General features: G+C 34.4%; 1 protein-coding gene across 4 annotated transcripts in view; it reads right to left on the bottom strand.

The window, feature by feature from the left end:
• Positions 1 to 2,514: 2,514 nt before the first annotated feature.
• The window catches only part of CEP128 (centrosomal protein 128), a 114,989-nt gene continuing 92,439 nt past the window's right edge, over positions 2,515 to 25,064 (bottom strand). For 3 of the 4 annotated variants that reach the window (XM_035328658.1, XM_035328656.1, XM_035328657.1), the window contains exons 21-24: positions 16,913 to 16,990; positions 14,728 to 14,841; positions 10,725 to 10,833; positions 2,515 to 6,460 (exon numbers count right to left, since the gene is read on the bottom strand). In XM_035328658.1, coding sequence (XP_035184549.1) covers positions 6,354 to 6,460; positions 10,725 to 10,833; positions 14,728 to 14,841; positions 16,913 to 16,990 — 408 coding nt within the window. In that variant the 3' untranslated portion in view covers positions 2,515 to 6,353. The remainder of the gene's footprint in view (positions 6,461 to 10,724; positions 10,834 to 14,727; positions 14,842 to 16,912; positions 16,991 to 25,064) is intronic. The other variant, XM_035328659.1, reaches the window with a different exon arrangement.

Here is a 25,064-nt window from a genome sequence, read left to right on the forward strand (position 1 = left end):
CTCATACACTCACAGGAGAAAACAAACAACAAAAAAACAACAACAACAAACCACAGCATTTGCTAGTAAGCAAATACATATTTCAGCTTCAAAAGTGATTCACCTTCAAAAATAGTGTTACACAGCATGAACGCTCTTGTATTACCTACTGTCTAAATGCCTATTTGTCACTTTTTTCCAGCTCACTGCATATAAGAGACTTGCCCAAAGTATAATCAAGTCTAACACAATGTAAGTGAGTCTCTTACAGTAAGATGATATGAGATGGCACTGATGCCTGTTGATTAAATTCAGGGGCTAGAAAGGTAGTCTATAAAAGGCAGTCACTCCAATTTAAGAAATGACTTGCATTCTGGAAAAACAAAGCATTTCTTGACTTTAAGACTTCATTTTTCAGTTTTCACATAGATATTTTTATTTTACAAGAAGAATCCACCCCACTTTAAAAAAAAATCTGATCAGTGCTTTGTTCACGTATGGATCTCTAATCACACTACGGACAGGATGCTATCAGATCCAAATTCCACGGCTGGAGAGTCTGCTGATGTATCTCACACTGACTATGGATTCTACATTTTTTAGCCTTATGACTTCACCAGAGACCTCTCTGGTGAAGACAAAACAAAACACTCCATGGTTTCTGATGGATTTACTGACATTCTATTAGTCAAAACAGACAACAAAAATTCTGCCAGCTACATGATGTCTTCATGGTTGCAGCTGTTTGGATGAGATTGTGTTGTCAGTGCTGGACCTGGCAGCAAAGGCCTCGCTAAAAATGGTGCACTCACTGAGCTGCATATACAAAATAGGTTATTCCACAGATGCAAACTGTTCTCTTGGCCAACAGTAAAACACAGGTCATCTTCATCGTTTTCCACAGTAAGTCCAAAACTGGGTCACTGGTGGTTTCTGTGAATAGCCTAATGCCAGTACATAAATTAGGCTGAATTCCCAGTTTAATGCTTGCTTAACAATGTGAGTGACACAGAAATACACATTTTCAGAATGATACTGCATGATTTCCTTCAGCAAATTTTAGTATTGCTTCTCAAAAATATTTTAGATATCAGCAATTGTTTCTACTGAGGGTCAGTAATAATAATGATGTACTGAAGAAAAATTATTTGTAATATGAGATTTTGTGGTTCTACACTGTACTTAGGCGGATCTCCATCAGTCTATAGGCCTTTTTAGGCCTTTTTTTTTCTGCCTGGAATTAATACTATTTCAGAATTACCACAGTAATGTTTATCTTCCAATATTTTCCACTACAAAACTGGATAGTAAAAGGAATGATAACGTTTAGAAAAATCTCAACAAACCTAGTAAGATAAATTTTCTTTTGCCTGTGGGATAAACTCTAAAATTAGACTTGTGATCTGATAATAGTTTACCAAGTAAGTTTTATTCTGGCAAACAAATGAGTGGCAGAATTTACAGGAAAAAGATGTTATAGGCAACAAGTGCCTTCATAATTACTGTCATTCCCTGGGCATATCAGCTACCAAATTATTAATGTAGAGTAAGTACAGAAATTATGATATGCATTCTGACACACTAGTGCAATGTAGATGACAGATGAGAAAAACAGTCCAAGATAAAAACAGTTCTGGTCTGACAACAGATGAAAATAAAACAAAGGAAAAATTCCTGTACTTATTCAAGCAAAACATCAACTAAGGAGACATTTGCCTAAATAAAGATAGCAGAATTAATCCTAATAGACGTATATTTATACGGTTCCTGCACTTAAATATAATATTTTAATGAAAGCATGTTCTAATCAGGTTCCAAGATTATTTAGTTTGAAATAGTACCACATAGGTGATTAAATAAAATGATGAGAAATTTTAAAAAGTCGTCAATGCATATTTTCTGAAGGCATATGATATTTCAGATCTTACCACTATGCTGGCAAGAAAAAAAAGGCTCATTCCTACAGGCTAAGTAATGGGAGATTTGCAACTTCAGCTTTGGAAACACGACTGCTATTGTTATTAGTACAAATGATAAATGCTGGAAGTTGCTGTATTTTAACCACAGTAACCTCTTTCATTTTTGTTGTCAACATTCCCAGAGGCATTATGTTCAGATTTTTGAAAGACCAACGTTTTCAGATTCTGCCCTGCTGTAGTTCTGTATACAGTACTAATATGTTTTTCAGATTTAAAATCTAATTTAGTTCTTTACATAGTAAAGAAATAAAGCTCCTAACAGCTCCTAATGCTTATGGTAAAAGGTTGAGGTGAGTTGTGCTAGAGTGGAAAATATTCTAATATGTAAAGAAAATAATTCATCCGAAATGGAATCTTACCTAGGGATTGCTTTTATATAGACGCAGATGCCAGTTCTAAAGCAGTTCTTAAATTAAAACACCAAGAACAAAAGTGTTCTGAAATTTAAATCATAAGCTGCTTCCCATTCCTTGTACTACTAGGTTTTCTCTATATCTGCTTCTAAATTCTTCAATTAGATCAAAAATCCGGAATGTGTGTTATATTCTCCTGCAACCCCAGATACTGACTTGCAGCTCTCACTAACTTCAGTATCAATTACTTCTGTGTGGTGAAGGCAGGGCTTAGAGAGACATAAATGTTACTAATACAGTTTTACAGAACCAAGGTAAAATTTCACTGTAACAAGCAGTCTACAGAAGTGCATGAATGAATTCTTCTGCATATTATAGGTATGAGAATGTATTCAGGTCTTAAACTACTAATTTGCAGCAATAAAAATGGTATCTGTGCTACAAAAATACACAATTCTTTACTGTAATAGTAACATCAGCATTTTCATTCATGAAAAATCCATTCAGTGCTACACAGTGCAGACGCTATGCCTTGTAAGGCAGAGATGAACTGATATGCAGATTCCTTAGCTCAAAAAAATGGACTTTAGAGAATTTAAGAATAGTATTTCCTCCTTTGTTCTAAGGAATTTTATCTTCTTTATTGATATTGGTGAGATAGCTGAAGCAGGACTAGTAATGTGGCTGAGGTCTGATTATTCAAGGAGTACTTTCACCATCACTGAACATTGGCTTCTGTGAAAATTTTGAGACATGTAAAATAATGGCTTTGTTTTATATCATAATTTAGTCCCACTCCACTTCACTCCACAAGGGACAGATACCGCCTCCTTTTACTTTTATTTTGAAGTTTTTTCTTAGGATAACAATTACATAATAAAAATAAATTATTTTAAATATTTAGCAATTATCTTTTCAAAAGTAATTAAAAATAAGTACTCTTAAGTCTGCTGTACATCATTAAAGAACTGATAGACATTACAAAATTTAAAGGTTACTGTAGTGACAATTATTTGATGCTGAAATGAAGGTCCAGTGCATTTCTGAAAAACCACTGTATTCCAGGACAGCATTAAAAAACATGGATGCCTTCTGTTAGCTTGTCATATCCATTAATTAGTACGTATATACAAAGTTACCTCGTTTACCAAATACTGACCAGAATAAAAATAAAACACCAATTCAGGTGGGGTTACCACGTGTTTTCATTATTGAAAATTACTGCTTTAGGCAAGAATGAACAGGTCATTAGAGGGTTAAAATCAATTCTGATGACCAGAAAGGACAATAATTTTTAAGATTTGAAATATACAATACGCTTTATACAAAAATGATCTGGTTTTCTACTTTAAAAAACTGAAACTGGTCATATTATTTCAGTCCAATATGGAAAAAATATTTCTTAAACCACAAAGGGACAGTTTCATGTAATGTCATGAATGGAACTTTAGCCTTCAGTAAGAAGGAAACAAAATTCACTTTGTAATAGGAACCTCTATCAAAGGTAGAAGAGAGACAAATATTACATGCTAAGAGGGTAAATTTAAGAAACAATTTCCTGGCTTTGGAAACTATAAGCTTACTCATTAAAAATTCCTCTTTGTGTGTGTGTGTGTTTGTATGGTTTGGTTTCTTCCCTTCTATTCCTTTTAGAAAATTTTAAAAAAGGAAAGAAAACTCTACTGTAAACCCAGACACACAGCCACATGCAATTATACTGAGCAGTGAACATACTGATTTTATTCACCTAGCAGTCATTTCTGTCCTGCATTGTTAAAAAATGATTTAATACCTCATGCAGTAGTGAGGGAGTGCAGAATGCTTATCCGTACTTGTCAAACACTACAAAGTAGTAGTGATACTAGTAGTTTTAAGGAAAGATACTTCAGATTTCTTACTTACAAGTGAGGAAAAAATGTATAAATACATAAAATGGTAAGAGCAATGAATATCCAGATTTTTTTTTACAAATTACTTGAGATGATGCTATTTTTCATATTGCTTCTCATCTGACACTCTTAGACCACCATTCATTTACCTACAGGTGCTTTAGTTCAAAATCTATTTCAGCTTCAGTAAAGTGGGTTGGGCATACACTTAATCCATCAGCAATCCATGTATCAGACTCATTTGAACATGATGTAATTTGAAAGCATGATTTACTGTTGTATAATATATTTTAAAATTACCTTTCTATATTTTTAGCAATATTTTTAGGTACCATAAAGTCTGCAAACTGGTGACATTTTATTTTGCAATTTCCTAATATTTCACCAAACTAGTTAAAATATTTTAAACACTCTATTTCCACCTGTGCTCTGATCTAATTAAAAAAAGAATAAATTACAAATGTTGGATATACTTAAAGTAAGTTTAGTTTATGATAACTGTGGCCTGAGTTAAGCACTGCTTCATGACTTCCACACTCTTTGCTGACCATGACACAAACAGGTTTCTGTTTGTCTTGCCTTCTCCAAAATAGATTATTTGTTTTTATTTTTGTCCTGGCCTTGTCATTACTGTTGAGATCAGAAGAGATGGATGTGCCTGTTTTGCTTTCCTGACCTTATGAATTAACAGACGTGCCAGAAGTCTGCAAAAAACCAATGCCAGCACTACAATGCATAGCATTATACACATACAGAAGGTAAAGAAAATGTTTTAAACTATGTTAGAAAAAAAAAAAAAAAAGTTATATAGAAAAAAAGGCAAAAATTAATTCAATATTTTCTTATTTTCTTGTCCAATTTTGGTGTTCCCAGCAGGAAGTTCTGTTTGAAACAGGCTGAATATATATACATTCTGTCAAGTTCACAGAACCCAGTGGGACTTCAGAACACTTCTTCAGAAACTTAAAAAGATAAAAGGTCCTATTTCCAGGTGGCACATAATGACCTGAGCATCTACAGTGCTAAAAAAAATATAGTGCTTCAGAGAAACACACAAGTATGAAAAAGCATACAAAACAGAATTGTAATGGTGTTCATGTCGCTACAGTACTCTGATAGATTTGGCTTGTTTTTTTTTAAGGCACATCAGTAGTGATTCAACCAGAAGCAATGAAGAAGCGAAATAAAACCAGGACCATCAGAATCACTAGCATTTCTTCTGACAGCAAAAGATTCTGCTGCAATGTGCTGTTTGAGATCACAGTAATGCAGAATTGTACCTTATCTGTTTAAAATAGAGACATCCAAATGAATACAGCCATACAATATCATATTTCCATAACATTTTAAATTCAGTATGATGTCTCTTCTAATGGAGTAGAAAACAGAATAAATATGTGATCATTAAACATTGCTATTAAAATTTTCATAGCCACATGGCAGTGCCCTTCAATGTGCTTCATACAGACAGTTGAAATGCTGGTGCTGTTAAATGCCTCACCATAGGTTCCACAAGGTCAGATTTGCCAAATCTAATAAAACTATTCTGATCAGAAGAATAGCACTAAAGAGCTTACAAGTGACATATGCTGAACCTGAAAGCATCTTATCAATATCCACTGATTTTGAGGAAATTTCTTTTTGTTCAATATTTATTGCTTCTTCCTTAAATTATTGTTGCAAATTGAAGAACCTGAAATCATAAATGTGTCTATACAACAGTGCATAATGACTTTTTAATAAATATTAAGACAAAGTAATTTCTGAATATTTTTGATTATTAATAGTGTTATTAAAATCTTATCAAAAAACAAATATCCACACTATTCCTGTGTAGGGGTAAATACCCTCATAGCAAAGTTCACAGTTCTTTCATTTCATAATATTTCAGGGATACAATAAAATCAGTTTAGGACTACAGTAACAAATGCAAGAGGATACCATAGTCCCCAAAACTTTGGTGCACAAGTTACGTAAATTATCACAGGAGCTCATTAGACTTGTTCTTGGGGCTCTTCCACTTAAGGGTTTGGCAACTGCTGAGTCATTAAGGGTATATCCTCCTACAGCAGGTGAAATTACTACTGCTCAAAAAGAGTGAGAGTGGGATGGAATTTACCACAGAGAAAGCTTTTGCATTTTTGTACAACGTTCTACTGCTTCCCTCTTTCTGCTTGCAGCTTCATTTCATTGACAGCAACGTTAATGGAATCTTCCTTGGTGGCACTTGTATCAAAAGGAACCATTCTTTTCAAATGTGCTAAAAATAAGAATCAGACAAAAAAGTAATTAAACATCTTCAGAAAAACACATTCTGCTATCTGAGCATGTATATGTCTATTTGAAATATGTTTCATGATGTAATATTATCCTTTACACAGCTATAATAAGTTATTAATAAATATTCAATAACGGTATAAATTGAGAAACAGATTTATTTTTCTACAGGAATATATTTTAATGCTATTTTCAATCATAGAATAAAGCGGGGTTGGAACAGACCTTAAAGATCACCGTGATCCAACCACCCTGCCATGCATGGTCCCACCAGACCAGGTTGCTCAAAGCCCCATCCAACCTGGCCTTGGACATTTCCATGGATGGGGCATCCACAATTTATCTGGGCAACCTGTTCCAGTGCCTCACCACCCTCATACTAAAGAATTTCTTCATAATACCTAACCTAAATGCATCCTCTTATTTTAAAGCTGTTACCCCTTGTCCTATCACTCCACTCTGACAAAGAGTCCCTCCCCAGCTTTCCTGTAGGCCTCCTTTAGGCACTGGAAGGTCTCCCTGGAGCCTTCTCTTCTCCAGGCTGAACAACACCAACTCCTGTAGTCTATCTTCACAGGAGAGGTTGCTCTAGCCAAAAAAACAAACTTCTGTATTTTCTGAAATTCAGTAATTTCACTAACATATAATTTCCATCTAATTTTCTAGCATTTTTGTTTAAATAAGACAAAACAACTCAAAATTTCCGAGGAAAGTCCTTATTCAATAGCATAGAATAAAGTAAACTAGTGACATTGCATAGGTGCTCATAGGATGTCATACCATGTATATATATTTTATACAGCCGGGTGAATGCTTATTTTTTTAAATATGTTACATTGTATCAAAACCTGGACAATATTAATTGATGTATCATCTTATCATAAAATGCTGGAGGAAAAGATTCCAAATATCCAAACAACTATCAATTATTAGAAAAAAGCAGAAATTAAGCGGGAGAAAGTAGATATCTATTTCTACAATATGCCATTCTTCTACTGGTCTCCCTTATGTCATAAGAATGTAAGAAAAGTGGTTCTCCTTGATTCTTTATTATAAATACCAGGAGTGCTATTTCTGAAGAGTCCCATAAAACCATAGCTGTATATAACCAAAAGTTAGTTAATAGGAAGCAAGTTCATAGTCCTTGTAGTTTAATTAGGAGGAGTCAGATGTTTCTATGTCCAGGAGGAAAATAACATCACTGTGCCCAGGACATTAGTAAAACAGTGAGTTATCATTTTTCATCTTAGTTTTCAGTATTTGTTCGGAACTATACTACTGTATGTTCTTTCAACAGTACCTCCTGTGATCAGTATTCAAAGTAAAGAAAAAAAAAATCATACACAAAATTCATTGCTACTCTACGTGAAATTGCATTTTTCAGTTTCCAGTAATTCCAGGTTCTTACCATTGTGCAACACTGGAAGGTTTTGTTCTAGAATGGCGTCTTACAGCATTATAACATTATGTCTTCTTAATTTTAATTTAGTTATTTATAAATGTCAATTCAAATTGTCTTAAGAGCTTATGAAAAAGTATACATAGAGGGATAAAGAGAGACATCAGCATACGTTGCAGGAGTTAATTGTCATGACAATAAAAATCAACATTTACAGCAATTTGTTTTTATTCAGCCATGATATCATTCCTACTATATACCACATTGAAACAACAGTGTTGTTGATCACCAGGTCCAAAAGGTCTGAGAAGACTGTGATCCTAGATACAGAAGTTGGGAAAACTGGTGGCTATTTTCTTCTCCATAAAGTCATAGCTTATGAAGCCCTGGAGCATAAATTCCCAACACCAGAAAGCTATATGGCTGCTGGGAAAAGATCCACGTTAAAACCTTGAAGCGATGAACTGTACAAAGAGATAGAGGAACCAATTCACAAAGCTAATGTAAAGCATCTTTAAATCTTGGAAGCTTTGTGCTATAAAACTGAAGAAAAGCACAGTAGCCATGAAAAACAATTTCTGAGGATTATTCTTTAGATAACAACAAATAGTAAAATTTTAGACTAACCATTTGGTTTGATAATAAAGTAGACTCCAACCATATCTAATGAACAATTCCTTGTATAAATTATAATATGTCAGTTAAATATCGTGCTTGCTAAGAACTTCTTCTATAAACATGAAGACCACACATGAAACAGAGTACTAATTACTTTTCCTTTCACCTGTGTGCTGATTGGCAACTTTATGTTAAGTGGATGCAGACTGTTTTTTCTCTTCATTATTCTTTCATATTTTCTCCCCTTTCTTCAACCAATTTGGAACTTAAATCTCAGGTTTCCCCTTGAAGATAAATTAAAGTACATTAAATGCATCTACACTCTCCAAGTCATATGAGACACACATTGGGAAGAGATTTTGTAATACTACCTATTGACTCTATAATCTGTAAGGTTTTACAAGTCTAAGAGAGATGTAGTGGGGATACACTAAATCACAAAGACTTGCAAACCACTCTGGAAATTGATTTTAAAAAAAAAATGTCTTCTGTTTCTGAAGAAGTAAGGAGATGAATTAGTCACAGCAAATAGGTGATGACACTTACAGGTAGATTTATTAAAAGCTACAGGAGGTTAGAAGCAAAAGACCTCAAATTAGACTTCACTGTCAAAGCCTCAAATTATAACTAATTAACATTATTACTGAAATTAAAAGTTCATGGAGTTTATGTGACTAAGATGAGTGAAGTAGCTGATTTTATCATTTGCTGTTCAGTGCCAGTTACAAGAAAAGCTTCTTGTAACATTAATAACACTGCAGAACTTTCACTCAAGAACTATTGCAACAACTTTAAAATACACTTTAAATTTGAATGGTGAAGTACAGGGTCAGCATAAAACATTCAGTCACTAACCAATATCTATGGATGAATTCAAATGCCTTAAGGTATCACAAACATCCACAAAGGGATTCAAAAGATGTGATGGGACTTAAAGGAAACCTGTGCCTTCCTGCAAAGACAGATAGATGGATATACCAGGACTTATAAAATACATAAGATATCTTCAACAGGCACCTGACTTGCTCTGCTACTTACAAATTGAGCACAAATAACATACAATAGCACTTAGGTGAAAAGAATCATCAAAGTGAGAAATTAAAAACCTTTATCCTATCACAGTCAAATAAAATCAGAAATAGAAAAAAATATCTTAAGACTACTTCCTTGTTTTAGCCTCAGAAAATCTGACAAATGGATTTGTAATAGAATGCAGTTAAGGAACTAAAACTCCAAAGATTTTTTTTATAACCAGTTCCTTTCCCTTAAAAATTAATAGGAAAAAGCAAAAACAAACACCTTCTCAGCACCACTGTGGGATTTGGAAAATATTGGAAAATATGAAATATGAATATCTGCTTCATTTGTGATGTGGAAAATACCTTCCTGAAAGTTTTAGACAATAAAAAGTCCCTTAGCCATGACTGAATGCAGTTTCAAACAAAACCTTCCTCAAATGCTTAAAACTTTGCAAATATTTCAGAATGATCAACATTGAATCACTACTGTCTTTCATTCTTTTCTTACTTTTTACCTAATTTCTGAAGAAAAGTCTTTCGTATCCATGTGCTGATATCTGGTGCGCTGAAAAAAATTATTCAAGAAGTTTTTCCTAAGTCAGTAATGACACTCATGGAAGGGTGTTCCTGCACCTGAGAAAGATCTAGTATGTTCTATCTTTTACTGAGCAGTTCCTAGCTGTATCAGAGATCCTCTAACCTTTTATGACCAAGTTATATGTACGCTAAGGGATATAAAGAATAGTTAAAAACAAATTTTCAAGTACAAGCAGAATTAGTGAATTCTACTCTTACTGTTAAACTGCTTCAAAAACGTAAGATTAACCAGTACAAATGAAAGATGAGGAAAATAACTTTTTGGCTGAGGGTGTGTCTTTGGAACGTGAAAAGATACACAACTTACATGTATATGATTGTTCATGCAGAGATTCAGAAAACAAGTGCATCTTTTTTATTTGGGCTAGGTTTGGATGACAAACAGAAAATATTTTATTACTCAGTTTAAAAAAATATATAACATTGTGATGTAAAGTATTTCCTTGACAAAGACACCCATCTGGTATCTAAAACTGAAATACAGCAGAACTCTTAAGATGGTTCTAGCATTTTTTGTCAAAAAGTAGAACGTCTTGCTCTTTCAAGTAAAACAGTGTTAAAAGAGGAAATACATTACTTGCGATTTTTTTTTTTTCCTCTGAAACAATACTTACAACCTGATTCTGAGAGCAGTGAGGTGGACAAAAAACTGTTCTGAGTTCGCCAACTAGAAGAGGGAACAGCCACTTGTATATCAGAAATGTCAGCATCCATTTGCACATCCTATGGAAGCCAAATAAAAATAAATAAACCTCTTTATATTTAACAGCTGTAATCTTTAACAAAATGTAATACATTAACAAAAGTAATACATGGGTATATGCTGTGATTTCACACATCCTGGAAAATACTGTTCTGAATTCTCAGACTAATTATTGCAGTTAGGATCAAATTAATTTGCTCATGGATTTCATGCCTGTTCCATCACTACAAAACCTTAGCACAAACTGCTTTGCCTTGAGAAAAGCATTGGGAGCACTGCAAGTCTTTGTTACTATAATAAGTTGCAAGAACATTCTCTTCTCTGTTTACATAACATCCACAGTGCAGGGCATACTGGCATGGCAAACATCAGGAAATAATGAATTTTTCATCAATGAACAGTCTACATTAATTTACTGAAGTTCAACCAATAACAAAACTTAAATACATTTTGCCCACCACTGAAGAAACTAACTTCATTGTTTTTTCATAACAAAATACCTCAAGATGTTTTTTTGTGTTTGTTTGTTGTTTTTTTTTTTTTCCTTTTTCTTTTAGCCATTAAATGAAGTTTGAATCACAGTATTAGTATTTACATCTAGACCCATACAACTTAGCTTTTCGGTGAGCAAAGTCATTTGGTCTATAAGCTAGAAAAAGAAGATAATTTTAAAAGGGCCATTTAAACAAAAATCTCTGTAAATCTTTATCAACAATACAGCAAGCAGTCCACAGTTGCATTACCTTCCAAAATAAGATTAAAAGCTTGGCTTGGTATCCAAATTACTCAGTTTCTTGAAATGAGAAGACATAATAATGCACAAATGCATCAGTACATAAAACATGCCATTTTGCTACTGAATTCTTAACAAACACCCTTGGAGAATATTGTTAAAACATTGTGCAATTTATTATCATGCTGATACTAAGATTTGAAAACCAAAGAGAAAACAAAATAAAAATTCAGCATTAATTTAGAGATACAATGAGCTTTTGTCCCATCAATGAAGAGGGATTTACTTCTATTAAGACTAATGGGAATTATACATATTAATCCCCTTATGTGTTGATGAGAGACTTAATACCTAAAACACACATAACACAATAACAACTTCAAAAGAATAAAAAAAAGTTAGTCTTTTCATACTGCTTCCAGAAATGCTATGTTAGAGCTTTTTATTATTATTATTAAGAAAGGCACTTCTAACCAGCATCCACAATACACAATGCCTTTCTCATTACAGAAATTTCAACTTTCATAATGTACCTTTTCTCACATAATTTATTTACATTTAAGTGTATTTGACTAGATCATAGTACAGTTTATGTTGGAATGGACCTTAAATATCACCTAGTTCCAACCCCCCGCCATGGGCATGGACACCTCCCACTAGATCAGGTTGCCCAGGGCCTCATCCAGCCTGGCCTTGAACACTTCCAGTGATGGAGCATCCACAGCTTCTCTGGGCAACCTGTTCCAGTACCTCACCACCCTCTGAGTGAACAACATCTTCCTATTGTCAAATCTAAATTTACCTTTTTTAGTTTAAAGCCATTCCCCCTTGATAGTTGTTGGTCAGATGTTTGTATCAGGGAAACTGTCCTAAAATATTTAAATCTATCCATCATGACTTCTATCTTTAGGTTTCTTCTCACTTTTTCTTTTGATCTTGCTTTAGATGGTATTCTCTATTACTTATTTTATTGTTACTGTTTACATTTATCTTCTTTTTCCCCAATTTCTTCTTTAGCTACTATACTTTCTTTGTTGAAAATCATGGTCAGCCTCTGGCCCCCATTATTAGATGAAATATTACATTTTAACCTATACAAATAGCAATTACAATTTTCCCAGGCTTCTAAGCAACAAGTATTTCGTTGACATCTGACAAGGCTATAGCAAACTGGAAAGACTGAGTGGTGACAAATCAAATCATAAGGAAGGAAGAATACTAACTGGTTTTAGGAGAACTTTCACATAGGTTTCATTTTTGCTTCTTAAAATGAAAGAGGCTAGGACATGGGATTAGTTAATATCTACCTGAGATTAGTGCTGCAAGCAAGCTGAATGAAGTGTGTTACAAGAAAGGTTAGGAAGAAGATTGTATCTGAGGAGAAAGTTTAACAATTTTGGATAAATTAGTTGTGGATTTTATGTAAAATATTTTACAAAAACTCCCTTTAACACATCTATTTTCTTACCTACCAAACATATTTGTCAGCTTTATACAGCAGAAGCACTACATTGTGTATAGAGCACGAAACAAAACCATCAGAAAGAATGAACTTTGATGTCCTTGACTATACACTTCTAGCAATCAACGTTAGAGACTCCTTACTGACAAATCATCAGCATTTAAAAAATATGAAACAACAATGCATTTGAGTTAGTTCCAAGGGAGGGTAAGAAAGGCAAGCATTAAAAAGGGATTTTTTAGACTAAGCCAGCCTGATCACTGAAATCAGATTAGCACCCGTCTGTTACTTGTTTTTGAACATTCTGTTCTATTTGTAACAGCTGTGACAGCAAAGAAGACGGTATGTCATGCAAAAACCCAATTAGGCCTGACTAAAAGAAAGCCATTAAATACTCCCTCTTGTCTAAAGAAAGAGGAAATATTGTTTTAAAATCAGCCTTTTACGGATTCTGAACATAGAGTTCAAATCACAGGATTTGTAAGCTCAGTCAGCTTAGTGCAATACTATATTCTAACTCTCAGCTGATTGCATTCCACTTAGATTTTCAATATTTTCCAAATTTCAGTGGCTACTGAATTAGTAACTCTTGTGTGAAGGCAACACAAATTCCAGAAACTGAAGATTATCAGTAGCATTAGTCCAAAAGAGAATTTGCCCTGTTTCTTCCTTTCTTACTGAAGGACAACATGGCTATCTCAAGTAGCTCAATACCTTCTTACAGCAGCAACTCATTAAGCTAAAATTCACCATCTTCGTTTTACCTTTTCTAGAAGACCTACTGGTAAGTAGGTCAACATTTCACAGAGCAAAGACTGCTGCAAAGGAGGTGGGGAACACAAACAGCTTCAAGTTTTTCGAAACATGGTGCTTGATCCTAGACTTTGAGCTCAGCTGCTTAGAGACACACCTGAAAATACATTGCTAATGAATCTTGATTCATTGCAGTAGCAGAAACACTAGCACAATTCTTCAGTTCTGGTCATTTATTTGAATCGCTGCTTAGTTCTGTACCATAAGAAAATGTAGTTGTCCTAAAGTAAGGTGCTATCATAAGGACATGCAGTAATATGATAAGGAACAAGCTAATAGGAACTGAAAGAAAGCATGTTAACAACTGGAAAGGTGGACTTGTTCCAGGCAATGGTTCTAAATTAAGAGCCCTGGATTTGTATTTCAGGGAGTTAGGAAATTATGCTTAGTCAGATGAGTGACCTTTAGCAAATCACTTCTCCGTTTGTCTCAGTTTGGTTTATGTATGAAACGGGCATGATCATTTGTAAAGAATGCAAAAATGAACTAGTGCAAAATCATTACATGCAATCTACAAATTAATATTCCCTTTAATTCTGGAAACAGGTTTAAATATTCACCTTGTACATGAAAGAACAAGGGAAAAGTGAATAAGCCAAGCCAAAAATTGCTATAGAAGAAATTTGACAAAGCAGTGGCATAAGTAAACACTTGAAAATAATAAGACACAGGATACCTTTTCCATGGAATTTTGAAGATTTTTGGGGGGAAATTTTCACTTGGTAACGAAGACACTTCTGTCACCAAATTTTTACACCAGCTACATAAAACTCTGCCACTCCAGGAGGAAGCAACATTCATGTATGATTTATTCTGTGTTAATACTATGAGATAATATTACTTTAAGTAAGCTCAGATTGCTGAATAAAAGTAATCACAAAACAAAAGTGGAGTATACACACATACCTTGAATTGTTGGACTCTTTGTTTTGAATCTTCCAGCTGCTGCTGCAGAGAACTCACAATTTCTTTATACTTTGTATACCTTTCCTCAATCATTTCCCTTTGGCAGTGGGACTCCTACAAACACATTGAAACATCTAAATGATTTTGTAATGTGAAAAACAGTTAGTAGATGTTGGCTGGCTGTTGTAAATACAGGTATCACCCAGAATTTTCCATACAGCAATGAACAAATGAATCACTAACTTTTAGAGGCTGAAATACAGGGACCATATGCAAGCATGATGTTCTGTACAGAAGAGTGATGTTAAAATGAATACAGGTTAAAATGTGAACATTTTAATGCCTCATCCTTAACTGGTAAATGGTATCTTGTAGCTCTTTCTAAAATTGATTAGTATCATAGCTTCTAACAAAGAATTGTGTAATGGAGAAAAATTAATTACCACTCTTTAGAAACAGATGCCTCAAGAATAAAGTCCACAGATATGGACTAAAGCAGTATTTCAGAACAAGAAAACAATGCTTCTCATAAGTAGATAAGGATTCACTTGAATGAATAGATCTATCCCACAACTTGTGAGGCATTATCAGAAGAAGATTTACTCTGTTTCTTTACACTTACAGTGAAAAAAAAAATATCGGAACAGCTTGCTAACTCTGGAAAGTCATGAATGGCTTTGAAATACTTTATTCATGCATACCACTTGAGAATAAAATATGCTAGATATGTAGCATATAGGACATAGGACATTGTTATATAGATTTTTAACAGGCTCTAGAACATTTTTCCTATTGTACAAAATATTCCAATGCACTACTTCAAATAGAAGAATTACTGTAAGTTCAAAACTGACATAATTCTCACAACTAAGGTATAAAGCTTACTTTCCTTGAATAATAAATGCATAAATGATATATTACTTACTAAAAACACACATTTGTTAGCAGGGTCTCATGTTAAGAAAGCAGTCTTTAGAAAACTTAAAAGTACATGGGAGAGGAAGAGCTCAAATTAAAACAAAGGATTTGGGTTCCAATCTCGTAAACGCTGGCTAAGTGATAACTAAGGCAAACTAGAAAATAACAATTTCATAGTAACTTCAAGTAAAGAGTGAAACTATGAAGGAGACTGTAGGAACTCCACAATCACGCTTCTGTTTTGCCTTGTTTAGAGGCAGAATTTTTCCTACAGTAAAGTAGAACCATCAGAAACAGAAGACTCTGTCAGAGCAAAAGCTCTTCTGGGGATATTTGGAAACATGAAATTGAAGTTATACATCCCAACAATATTTTTCTACTAAAAAAAAAATCAATTAGCCTTTTTTTCCTAACTCTATTGATAATGACATCAATATCACACCATAAAACAAGGTCTGAATCTGCTCTAGTATGTCTTAGCACATGACCTCATGCAAGAACATTTTGAATAAACAATGTTCCAAACAAGTATGTTTTGACAGTTTTGAAAGGTTTGTGAATACTTGAGGAGAAACTCTACACAGCAAATGAAATGCAAAATGTTACGCATTTATCTATGATTTAATACTGATTTAAAATGTATTTTGTCCAATGAGAACCCAAAGTCTCTTTTAGTAAACTACTGACTTCATTCATGGGAAGAAATGATAATGCAGTGGTTAAGCCACTCAGCTACTATCTAATTTAAGGCTATATGCTCTTGACAGTACCTCACTGCTACTGTCAATAAGTTCCACCAACAGTGATACTGAGAGAGAACATTTGACAATTGTATACAAAAATTATGTTTAGAAATAATAACAAAAAAAAGCATCTGATCTGTAAAGCTCATCTGTTTTCACTCACTACTTTAAACATTGAAAAAAATGGTAGAATTTATTTTATTACAGTATTTTGAATGTTAAACAATTAATATCAAAATTCAACACTCAACACACACACTGAGTCAGTAATTAGGCCCTGACCTTTTATACTCAGTACTCAATGTTTGCTTACTATATGGAACACCCCAGCAGTAGTACTAACTGGGACTAAATTAATGACATCAATAAAGCTATATTAACAACAACAAAGGCTCACTGTATGTTTTTGTCATATGTGATTTTATATATCTAATTAACTCATTTATTTATACATATGGGGAGGATATTAATTAAACAAAATAATTTAGAACTATTGAACAAGAGTTAAGTAAAATATTTCTCACTCCAGTATCTTTGAAATCTTCTAACAGGCTTAGTTTCTCAGGAACAGACTCCAGATGGTCTAAAGCAACTCGAGTACTCTCGGGAAGAGAACACGAGAAAACATTAAAAAATAAATAAATAAATAAATCGAAGAGTCATACAGTTTTTCTCATACAGTTGAAGTTTCATGCCTTTCATCATTCTTATGTCTGATACACCATCAGTTTAGAAGCAATTATGTTGCCTGTCTTGCTGTATGTTTCTTTCCTAAAAATTCCTAACATTGTTTTTAAGGTTGTAAGAAATACAGTTCCTATTCATTTGCACCTCACAAAACTGAAGCTGAAACCAATGCTCAGGCCCAAGAGACCAAATTGGCTAGTGAACATGAGACAGTGATTTCTCTGCTTCTCTATTTATTTAGTTTAATTAGGAAAAAAACTATACTGGCAGACAATGATATTAGGATCTATTCCTACAAAACAATCACCTGGTTAACAATTAACAATCACCTTGCTCTCATCCCACTGCTAAATTCATTCTGCACTAGGAATAGAAGCTTCAGTAGGAGAAAAAACAGACATACGCCTGGCTTATCTTAGTTAAGATAAAGTCTCAAATATGGCTCTTTTTTCTGAATAACTTCTGCTCTTCCCACAACGTACAATGAAGCAGGAAAACATTCCAGTCAGTGGTGCTTGAAGAATAAGAACATTGTCACCACAGGTAAGAGGAAAGAGGAAAGAGTTTTGATAGATGGTTGACCAAGAAGCTCCTGAAACTTGCTGCTTTGAGAGCAATAGTAAGTGGAGAGCCTATAAAACAGGGTAAAAATGATTGCCCAGCAAGGATATCATTTACATTCCTTCATTTACATTTGAGGAAACACAGGAAGAGCTGTCAAAAGTGAAACAGAGTAAAACAAAGATGCCTTAGTCATTTAGTGAGAACAAGAAGATAGAAATGAGATGTGGAAAATAAGGTGGAGATAATCTAGGTATAAAGCTAAAACACTAAGAGCTTTTCTCTTATACTAAAGCATTAATTTTGTTAGATTTAAAATCTTAATTTTTAAAATAGTACAGAAATTATGTAAGACTGCACATATGGAGATATGCCTGGAAGAGAAGTAAACCACTTCCTGCCGTGGGAAGCACTGAGGACACCCAGTACGAACAAGTCCTTAATTGCAGTGTTGACATCTGACAATGAAAAATGCTGACGAAATCCTGTAAGGACAGGAAGGTGCATACTTGGGCTGATCTCCAGTGAAGAAAGTAGGTCCAGTCAGTTTCACAAAATTCAGTCAGAACTAATAAAGTTTATTAATGTGTAACAAGAAAATAGTACATTCTGTCTCAACAGCTGCATGAGGTATTAGTAGATTTTGCATTTGGCTAGCTGTGGTTAGACCAAACTAAAATTTATCATCATAAGAAATCTTGTATTTTAATGTGCAATTTAATTTGCTATCAGGCTTTTTTTTTAAAAAAAAAAATAAATTACAAAACTCATCTACAAAGATTTATTAGGAGAAAAGTATTATTTTTCCTGTAACATATGTGGTTGTTTACTGGAAAAGAATTATAGAACTTGCAAATATACATTAATAATGAATGTATAAAATGGATTCTTCTTCATATTTCCAGCGTGCAGTCAGGCAGGAGGCCTCCATATAGTGTTTAAAGTGTTTTTCACAGATTATAGCATATAATTTTTTTTATAGCTATAAAATACTTTTTTTTTTTTTTTTCTAAATGTTACTATACCTCTCCACTTCAAAATACAATTGCCTAGAGGTATCTATCACTCGCTAATGTTTCCCTCTTCTAAGTATCAACTATTTCACTTTTACCACAGTAAAGCAGTAGTCATTCATATTTCATGCTTCATTTACAGTGGCCTTATGTTCATCAAAGCATTGATTTTCCACTACATTAATTTATGATGAATTGTAATGTTTGCTGCTTCTTTCCTGAGTAGCCCCTGGTCTGCATGCATGCTTCTGAGGCTGAGAAATATATGAGAGACGATAGACTCTAAGCAATCAAATCTCTACCTTGTCTCATGAAATGCAAACTTAACTATATGTGAAGCAAAATATTGATTCACAACATTCAGCAGTCATCCTGCTATCATACAGATACATGTCCGTGAAGTTTTTCATTCTGAAGAGCAAAAACTCTCCCATCCCTTCAGAAACAAACTCCTTCCTCACAGGAAACAATCCAAGAACTGTAACAAAACACCATCTCTTTTTTTGGTCCAGCACCAAATTAAACTATAACTACTTTAAGCTTATGGTATATTTTACCTAACACATTTGCTGAAGGAGTGAACTGCTGGAGAACAGACATTTGAGATGTCATACAGAATTGAAAAAAAGTTGTAGGGGACAAGACAAATTTGACGTAGTGGCTTCTCATGATGCTATTAAGTATATTCAATTTATAGCAGTTTTCTTTTCCAACTACAAAAATTTATTTATTTTTTTAATAAAGACCTGTAATCTGTTCTCATCATAAAAGGAACTCAGGTCCTAATTGTATGTCCACGCGTTAAGCCATCCCATTTGTCAATTCTGTCTCTAAATTCCAGTGACAAGACCTCACATCAACACACACTGTAAATGAAAGAAGGTGCTCATCATTTCTTCTCTCCAAGTATCTCTTAAACATATCCCATCTATTTCACATACTACTTGTGAAAAATTTTAGCTGTGCCTTAGCTTGTGTCGTTTAAAGCTATTGTTACATTATTAAATGTCATCTTGAAAGCAGACCAACCTTTGGGTTATATGCATACTCAGACCTTAGTTTCTGGGTCTTATCAAAAATCATGTGCATAACGGTAGATACAGGCTTCATGGATTTCTGACAGCTTTTTGGCTTCATGAAATGTAATCCTAACTTCAGACACAAAATGATGGGTTCTGAGCTAACAGTTACTGAGCAGGAATGAGATCATAAGGTAAACGACACGCAGTTCCAAGAATCTGCTAATTCAGTGCTCAATAACAATTAGAAAAGCTAGATCAACACAGGACATAATTAGGAAAGCAAAAAGCAAGCCAGAGAACATAACTATTTTGAAGTATGACTCCACAGCAAGTTTGCATCTTGCCTACTGCGTGCAGGAGTGGGAAGCTGATATGAAGAGGAACAGTTAGAATGGGGAAAGCTCAGAGAAGAGCAAGAAGATCAACCAAAGCCACAGAACGCTTCTTCCATATGAGGAATGATTAAATACAATCATTCAATAGAGCAGGACTCTTCAGAAAAGACAACAGATGCTTGAGGGGAGAAATAACCATTTTGCTTAAAATCATAAGTCACACAATGACAGAAAATTTTATATGGGTTTAAGCAGAATTCGGGTCAGTTCATGAATGAGAAACCTCAGGAAAGGATTCCAAATGCATAGAAACTACATCTACATCTGGAAGTCTCTGAGCTTTGAATGGCTGGAATCTGACCAAATGAATGGATGGGAAACAAAATATTTGCCTATCCTGTAACATATACTCTTCCCTAAGCTTTATACTTGGGTCGCTGTTGTAATTTGGTTGCTTTTACATTCTAAAATTGTCTTAAGTTTTCTGAGCAGTTTGTGAAGTGATTTGAATAGGACAACATACACTAGCATATTCAGAGACTGAAATGTGTTCCCTTTCCATAAAACCAACCAAGAAAATTGTGGTGATGTACAAATAAAAACAGAAAAAAAATAAAAAGCAAAGTTTCCTAGGGAAACATCAATAAAGAAGAAGGAAAGAAAATAGTATGTTGAAAAATGTGAGGGAAAGATGATCAAAAAGCTTTTAGCTGCCCCACAGAAATTGGTCTGGTAATTTAGTGAAATGCACAGCAACCTCTACTACATGGATCAAATGCCACATTTGTATCATTAATGACTACACTCCAATCTATTAAGAGAGATGGATTTAGACACACAAGATAAAATGTGAAAAAGGATGTTGGAAGCACCTGACACGGAGGGCACTTAAGTACTGTTAACTTTTTTCCAAGAAACAAGAAAGCTATATGCCATAATGCATACAAATAATCCTAAAGAGAGCAATCGCATCTGTCTGCTCATTATTTAACAGGGAGCAGAAGGTACTGATGGAACTGATATGAGGAAGAAGCAGCAATTGTACTGAGTAAAACTGTATTCATAGTATTTTACTTAACAGCAGACTCCTCCATAGAATGCGTGCTATTAATCTTCATGTTTTTAAAATAAATACCATTTACTTTGCAAAGGGGTGTTCTATGTTTTCAGAGAATGATAAAACAAATTACTCATTTTCCACGACCTCATACAAACACTTTGATGTTCAAACTGCATCTGAACAGTTAATCATCCTATATTGATGTATTCTTGCTGATAGACAGTTTCACACTATCTCAGGGGACAGATCTAAATTGAGATCATATACACATTATTTTTAGTCTTGAAGCTTCAATGCTAAATGCACAGAAATCAAAGCAGGTTTGTGTATAATTCTCTTAAATTTTGTCTTTATATTCAATAGACTGAAAACACATTAAAGTGAAACCGAACTTCACTGACTTTCACATATGCTGCTCTTTTCTGAGGTAGGTAAAAACAAATGGCTATCTGTATAGCACAGATATTTTTGAAAAATAGAGCTGACTTAAGTAACTGTTAGCTAATCCCCAAGGAATATCCATAAAAAGATTAAATGCAACTATAATTTTAACTGACTGCAATGCATTTCATCAGGGAGTTACACATAATTCAGATGAAGCATGTAATTTTAAAGGTGACCTATGATGACTTATTTTTAAATTGACTTAGCATTTTGAATACCTAAATAGCAAGAATAAGATGTATCCAGCATTTTAAAGGTATCTTTTGCTTTCCCTGTTAATCTCTGCAAAACTATGCATTGTCAGCTTCCATCTCCAGAACTAGATTGATGCATGATAAGCTCTTCTTTTAACAGTGTGTGGTTCTATTTAAGAGGCCTGAGTTTCTTTGTTGACCTTCATATACCAGGCAAATTCCACTCTCAGTGAGACATTCTGTGACCTAGTACGTCTTCCATATGGAGAGAACTTTAAGAGAAAACAATATAAATATTGTATATCATTATATTCCACTTATAGCACTTCTCAATTATACCATTGTTTTGATGATTTCAGCACATTAAGAAATCAATTTACATTTATGAAATAAACAATACATATAAATCTGAGTTATACAACATACAAGTTCAAATGACTTTTATTAAACAATATTGTTTCATTGACGTTCAAGCTAGTAAGATTTTTTTAAGCAAAAATTGCACTTGTACTAATGAAAAACAGCAAATCTTTGTTAACAAAGCATTGCAAATGTCAAACTAACTGAACTCTTAATTCAGACACCAGATGACTTTGTATAGGGTGGACAACATTTTAATTAACAGAGCTTCATGGATGCTTAATTTAATATTCACAGTTACATGGACCATCTCTTTTCTCATTCATTATCACTTAACATCCCTATGGTAACTACAGGAATGGTTTATATGGAAAAATATTAGATAAGTATTTCACAAATTTTCAGTTGTTTGATGCATACTAGTAGCTGGAAATGTGGAAGAGGTAGTAAAGTCTTCTGGCAAGGCAGCTCTCTGTGAATCATCAGCTAGTGCTCTTAGTACTACTAGGGTACACAGAACTAAATTTTAAGAATCTGTTCTTTATCATTTACTAAGATTTTGATCAAAGATATCCAGAAATAATTACAGGACATTAAAAGAAATATAACGTATGAGGCAGAGTGTAATATAAAGTTAGCTTTATGCCTAGAGAATCTAAGGGCTGTGTTAGGAGGAGCATTGCTAGCAAGTCAAAGGATGGGATGGAATGGGAGTCATTTAGGTTGGAGAAGACCTTCAAAATCAGCAAGTCCAACCATCAACCTGACTTACTCAGTCCCATCATGAAACAATGTCCTTTAGTGCCACGTTCACACACCTCTTAAATAAAGGAGGTTATCCTTCCCCTCTACTCAGGGCTGCTGAGACACATCTGCAGTGCTGGGTCTAGTTCTGGGCTTCCCAGAACAAAAGAGACATGGACATACTGGAGAGAATCCAATGAAGAGCAACTAACATTGTTTAAAGGACAGAACCACCTCTCTTATAAGGAAAGGCTGAGAGAACTGGGATTGTTCAGCCTGGAGAAGAGAAGGCTCAGGAGGGATCTCATCAACGTGTATAAATACCTGGTGGGAGGATGTAAAGATGACAAAATCTGGCTCTCTTCAGTGATGCTCAGTGACAGAATAAAAGGCAATGGGCATAAACTGAAACACTGGGGGTTTCATCTGGATCAAGAAATGCTTTCTCACTGCAGACACTGCACTGCTGCTGCAAACAGCAGCAAGTAAGAAGAGGAAGGTGAGTGCCAGGAGAAAAAAACACCTGGCTATGAGTGCTATCAGGCAGCAAAAGTTACTTGGTGGGAGAGTAGAAGAAGGAACTGGGGAACCTTGGGAACATTCTCTACCCCCAGCAAAAGGAAGTGACACACTGGTTCACTGATGAAAGGAAAGGAAATGGAGAGGCAGGCAGCATGGAGGATCTCAGAGTGCTGCTCCTCTCCCAGGCATTTGTATAAGATCAAAGAGCTGCTGTGTTCTGGGAGGACCAGAAGGCCTTTGATGTAATGGTAGTCTTGGCAAGACACTACAGAAGCAAACCGAGAACAGAAGAAAGTATTAACCCTTAGATTTAAAATGTCCTAAACATTCATGCATGCAAAGTGTGACAACCATGAAATAGTCACAAGAGCAAATTGCATGGTGTGCTTATTGATGGAATACACATTGAGAGAGAGAGAGAGAGAGAGAGAGAACAAAAAGAAAGAGAACCCTAATGTGAAGAGCGTCAGGCAGTCCATAATCTGTGTGAAATGCACTGGGGACAGCTAGCCTTCCTGTTCTTCTTTTAAAATGGGTCATAAATCAGAAAACTGATGTAACATTGAGCCTGCTACTACAGTAGAAGAATCTGGTAGTTTTCACATTGCTGAGTGTGTCCAGACAAATTTCTTTTTACTGGTATTCAAAACCTTATTTTCATGGATATAAAACACAAGTTAAACCAAAACACACAAATGTTCATACTAGAAAGGAAATTTATATTAAAAAAACAATATTGCAGAATACTTAGAACATTACTGGAGTTATCTTAAATTTATGACTTTGTAACAAAAAGCTGAATAATGTCCAGAAAAGTCTGATCCAAATAGTTTATGCAAGTGGTATCTTCAGTTCTGGGTTCTCTACCAAAAATGCAAGCTGTCTTACTGATCAAAGAATACATAATGCATATGTTCACTGGAATAACTGGTTGATTTCAAATTCAATTTCCCAGTATTTTTAGTTCTGCTAAGGCAGAGGAATCTGACTTGCAGTTTATTCTTAAAGACTCCGATGTAGAAACCCACTGAAGTCAAAAGCAGCACACGGGAGCAGTGTTAATTATGAGGAGTAGATACACTTCCCATTGCAGCTACACCTGAGAACACAATACAGACTTTTTTTTTTTCCAGGAAAATCATACAGCTTTATAAGTAAATAACATAGGACTAAATGCTATATGTAAGAATGAAGCTACACCCAAGAAGATACACTTTACTAAACTACACTTTACCTGTAAAGAAATCATACCTCACTCTTGCAAAATATCAGACTACATAACTAATTACTAAAGTGATCAGGAAAATTACTCGTTAATACTAATATTAACGAGTAATTACGTAGTAATTACGTAGTAATACTACGTAATATTTAAATGCAATGAATTGAACAGTACGTAAAAAATCCGAACAAAACACAAGTGATTTGCCTGGCATAATAAAGGGACTTTACAGCAAAAGTAAAATCAGTGCCTTGGGAGCATTCAACAGGCTTAGAGACAGCCATACCTTTCTTGCCTGAAGTCTCAGTGCTTAACATTACGCATCTTCCTATGTCAGCAATAACGAAAGAATTTATTGACTTCAAGTTCTAGGATTTAGTATTAAAAACCTGCACTCAGATGTTACCTCTCAGTTTACGATATGAAAATGATTTTTACTGATAATAATCCTCTACCTCTTCTATCTGAATGATAACTTGAAACAAAAAAAATATCAGGAAGACTTAGTACTA

Source organism: Oxyura jamaicensis, chromosome 5 (genome assembly GCF_011077185.1).
Source record: "Oxyura jamaicensis isolate SHBP4307 breed ruddy duck chromosome 5, BPBGC_Ojam_1.0, whole genome shotgun sequence".
NCBI lineage: Eukaryota > Metazoa > Chordata > Aves > Anseriformes > Anatidae > Oxyura > Oxyura jamaicensis.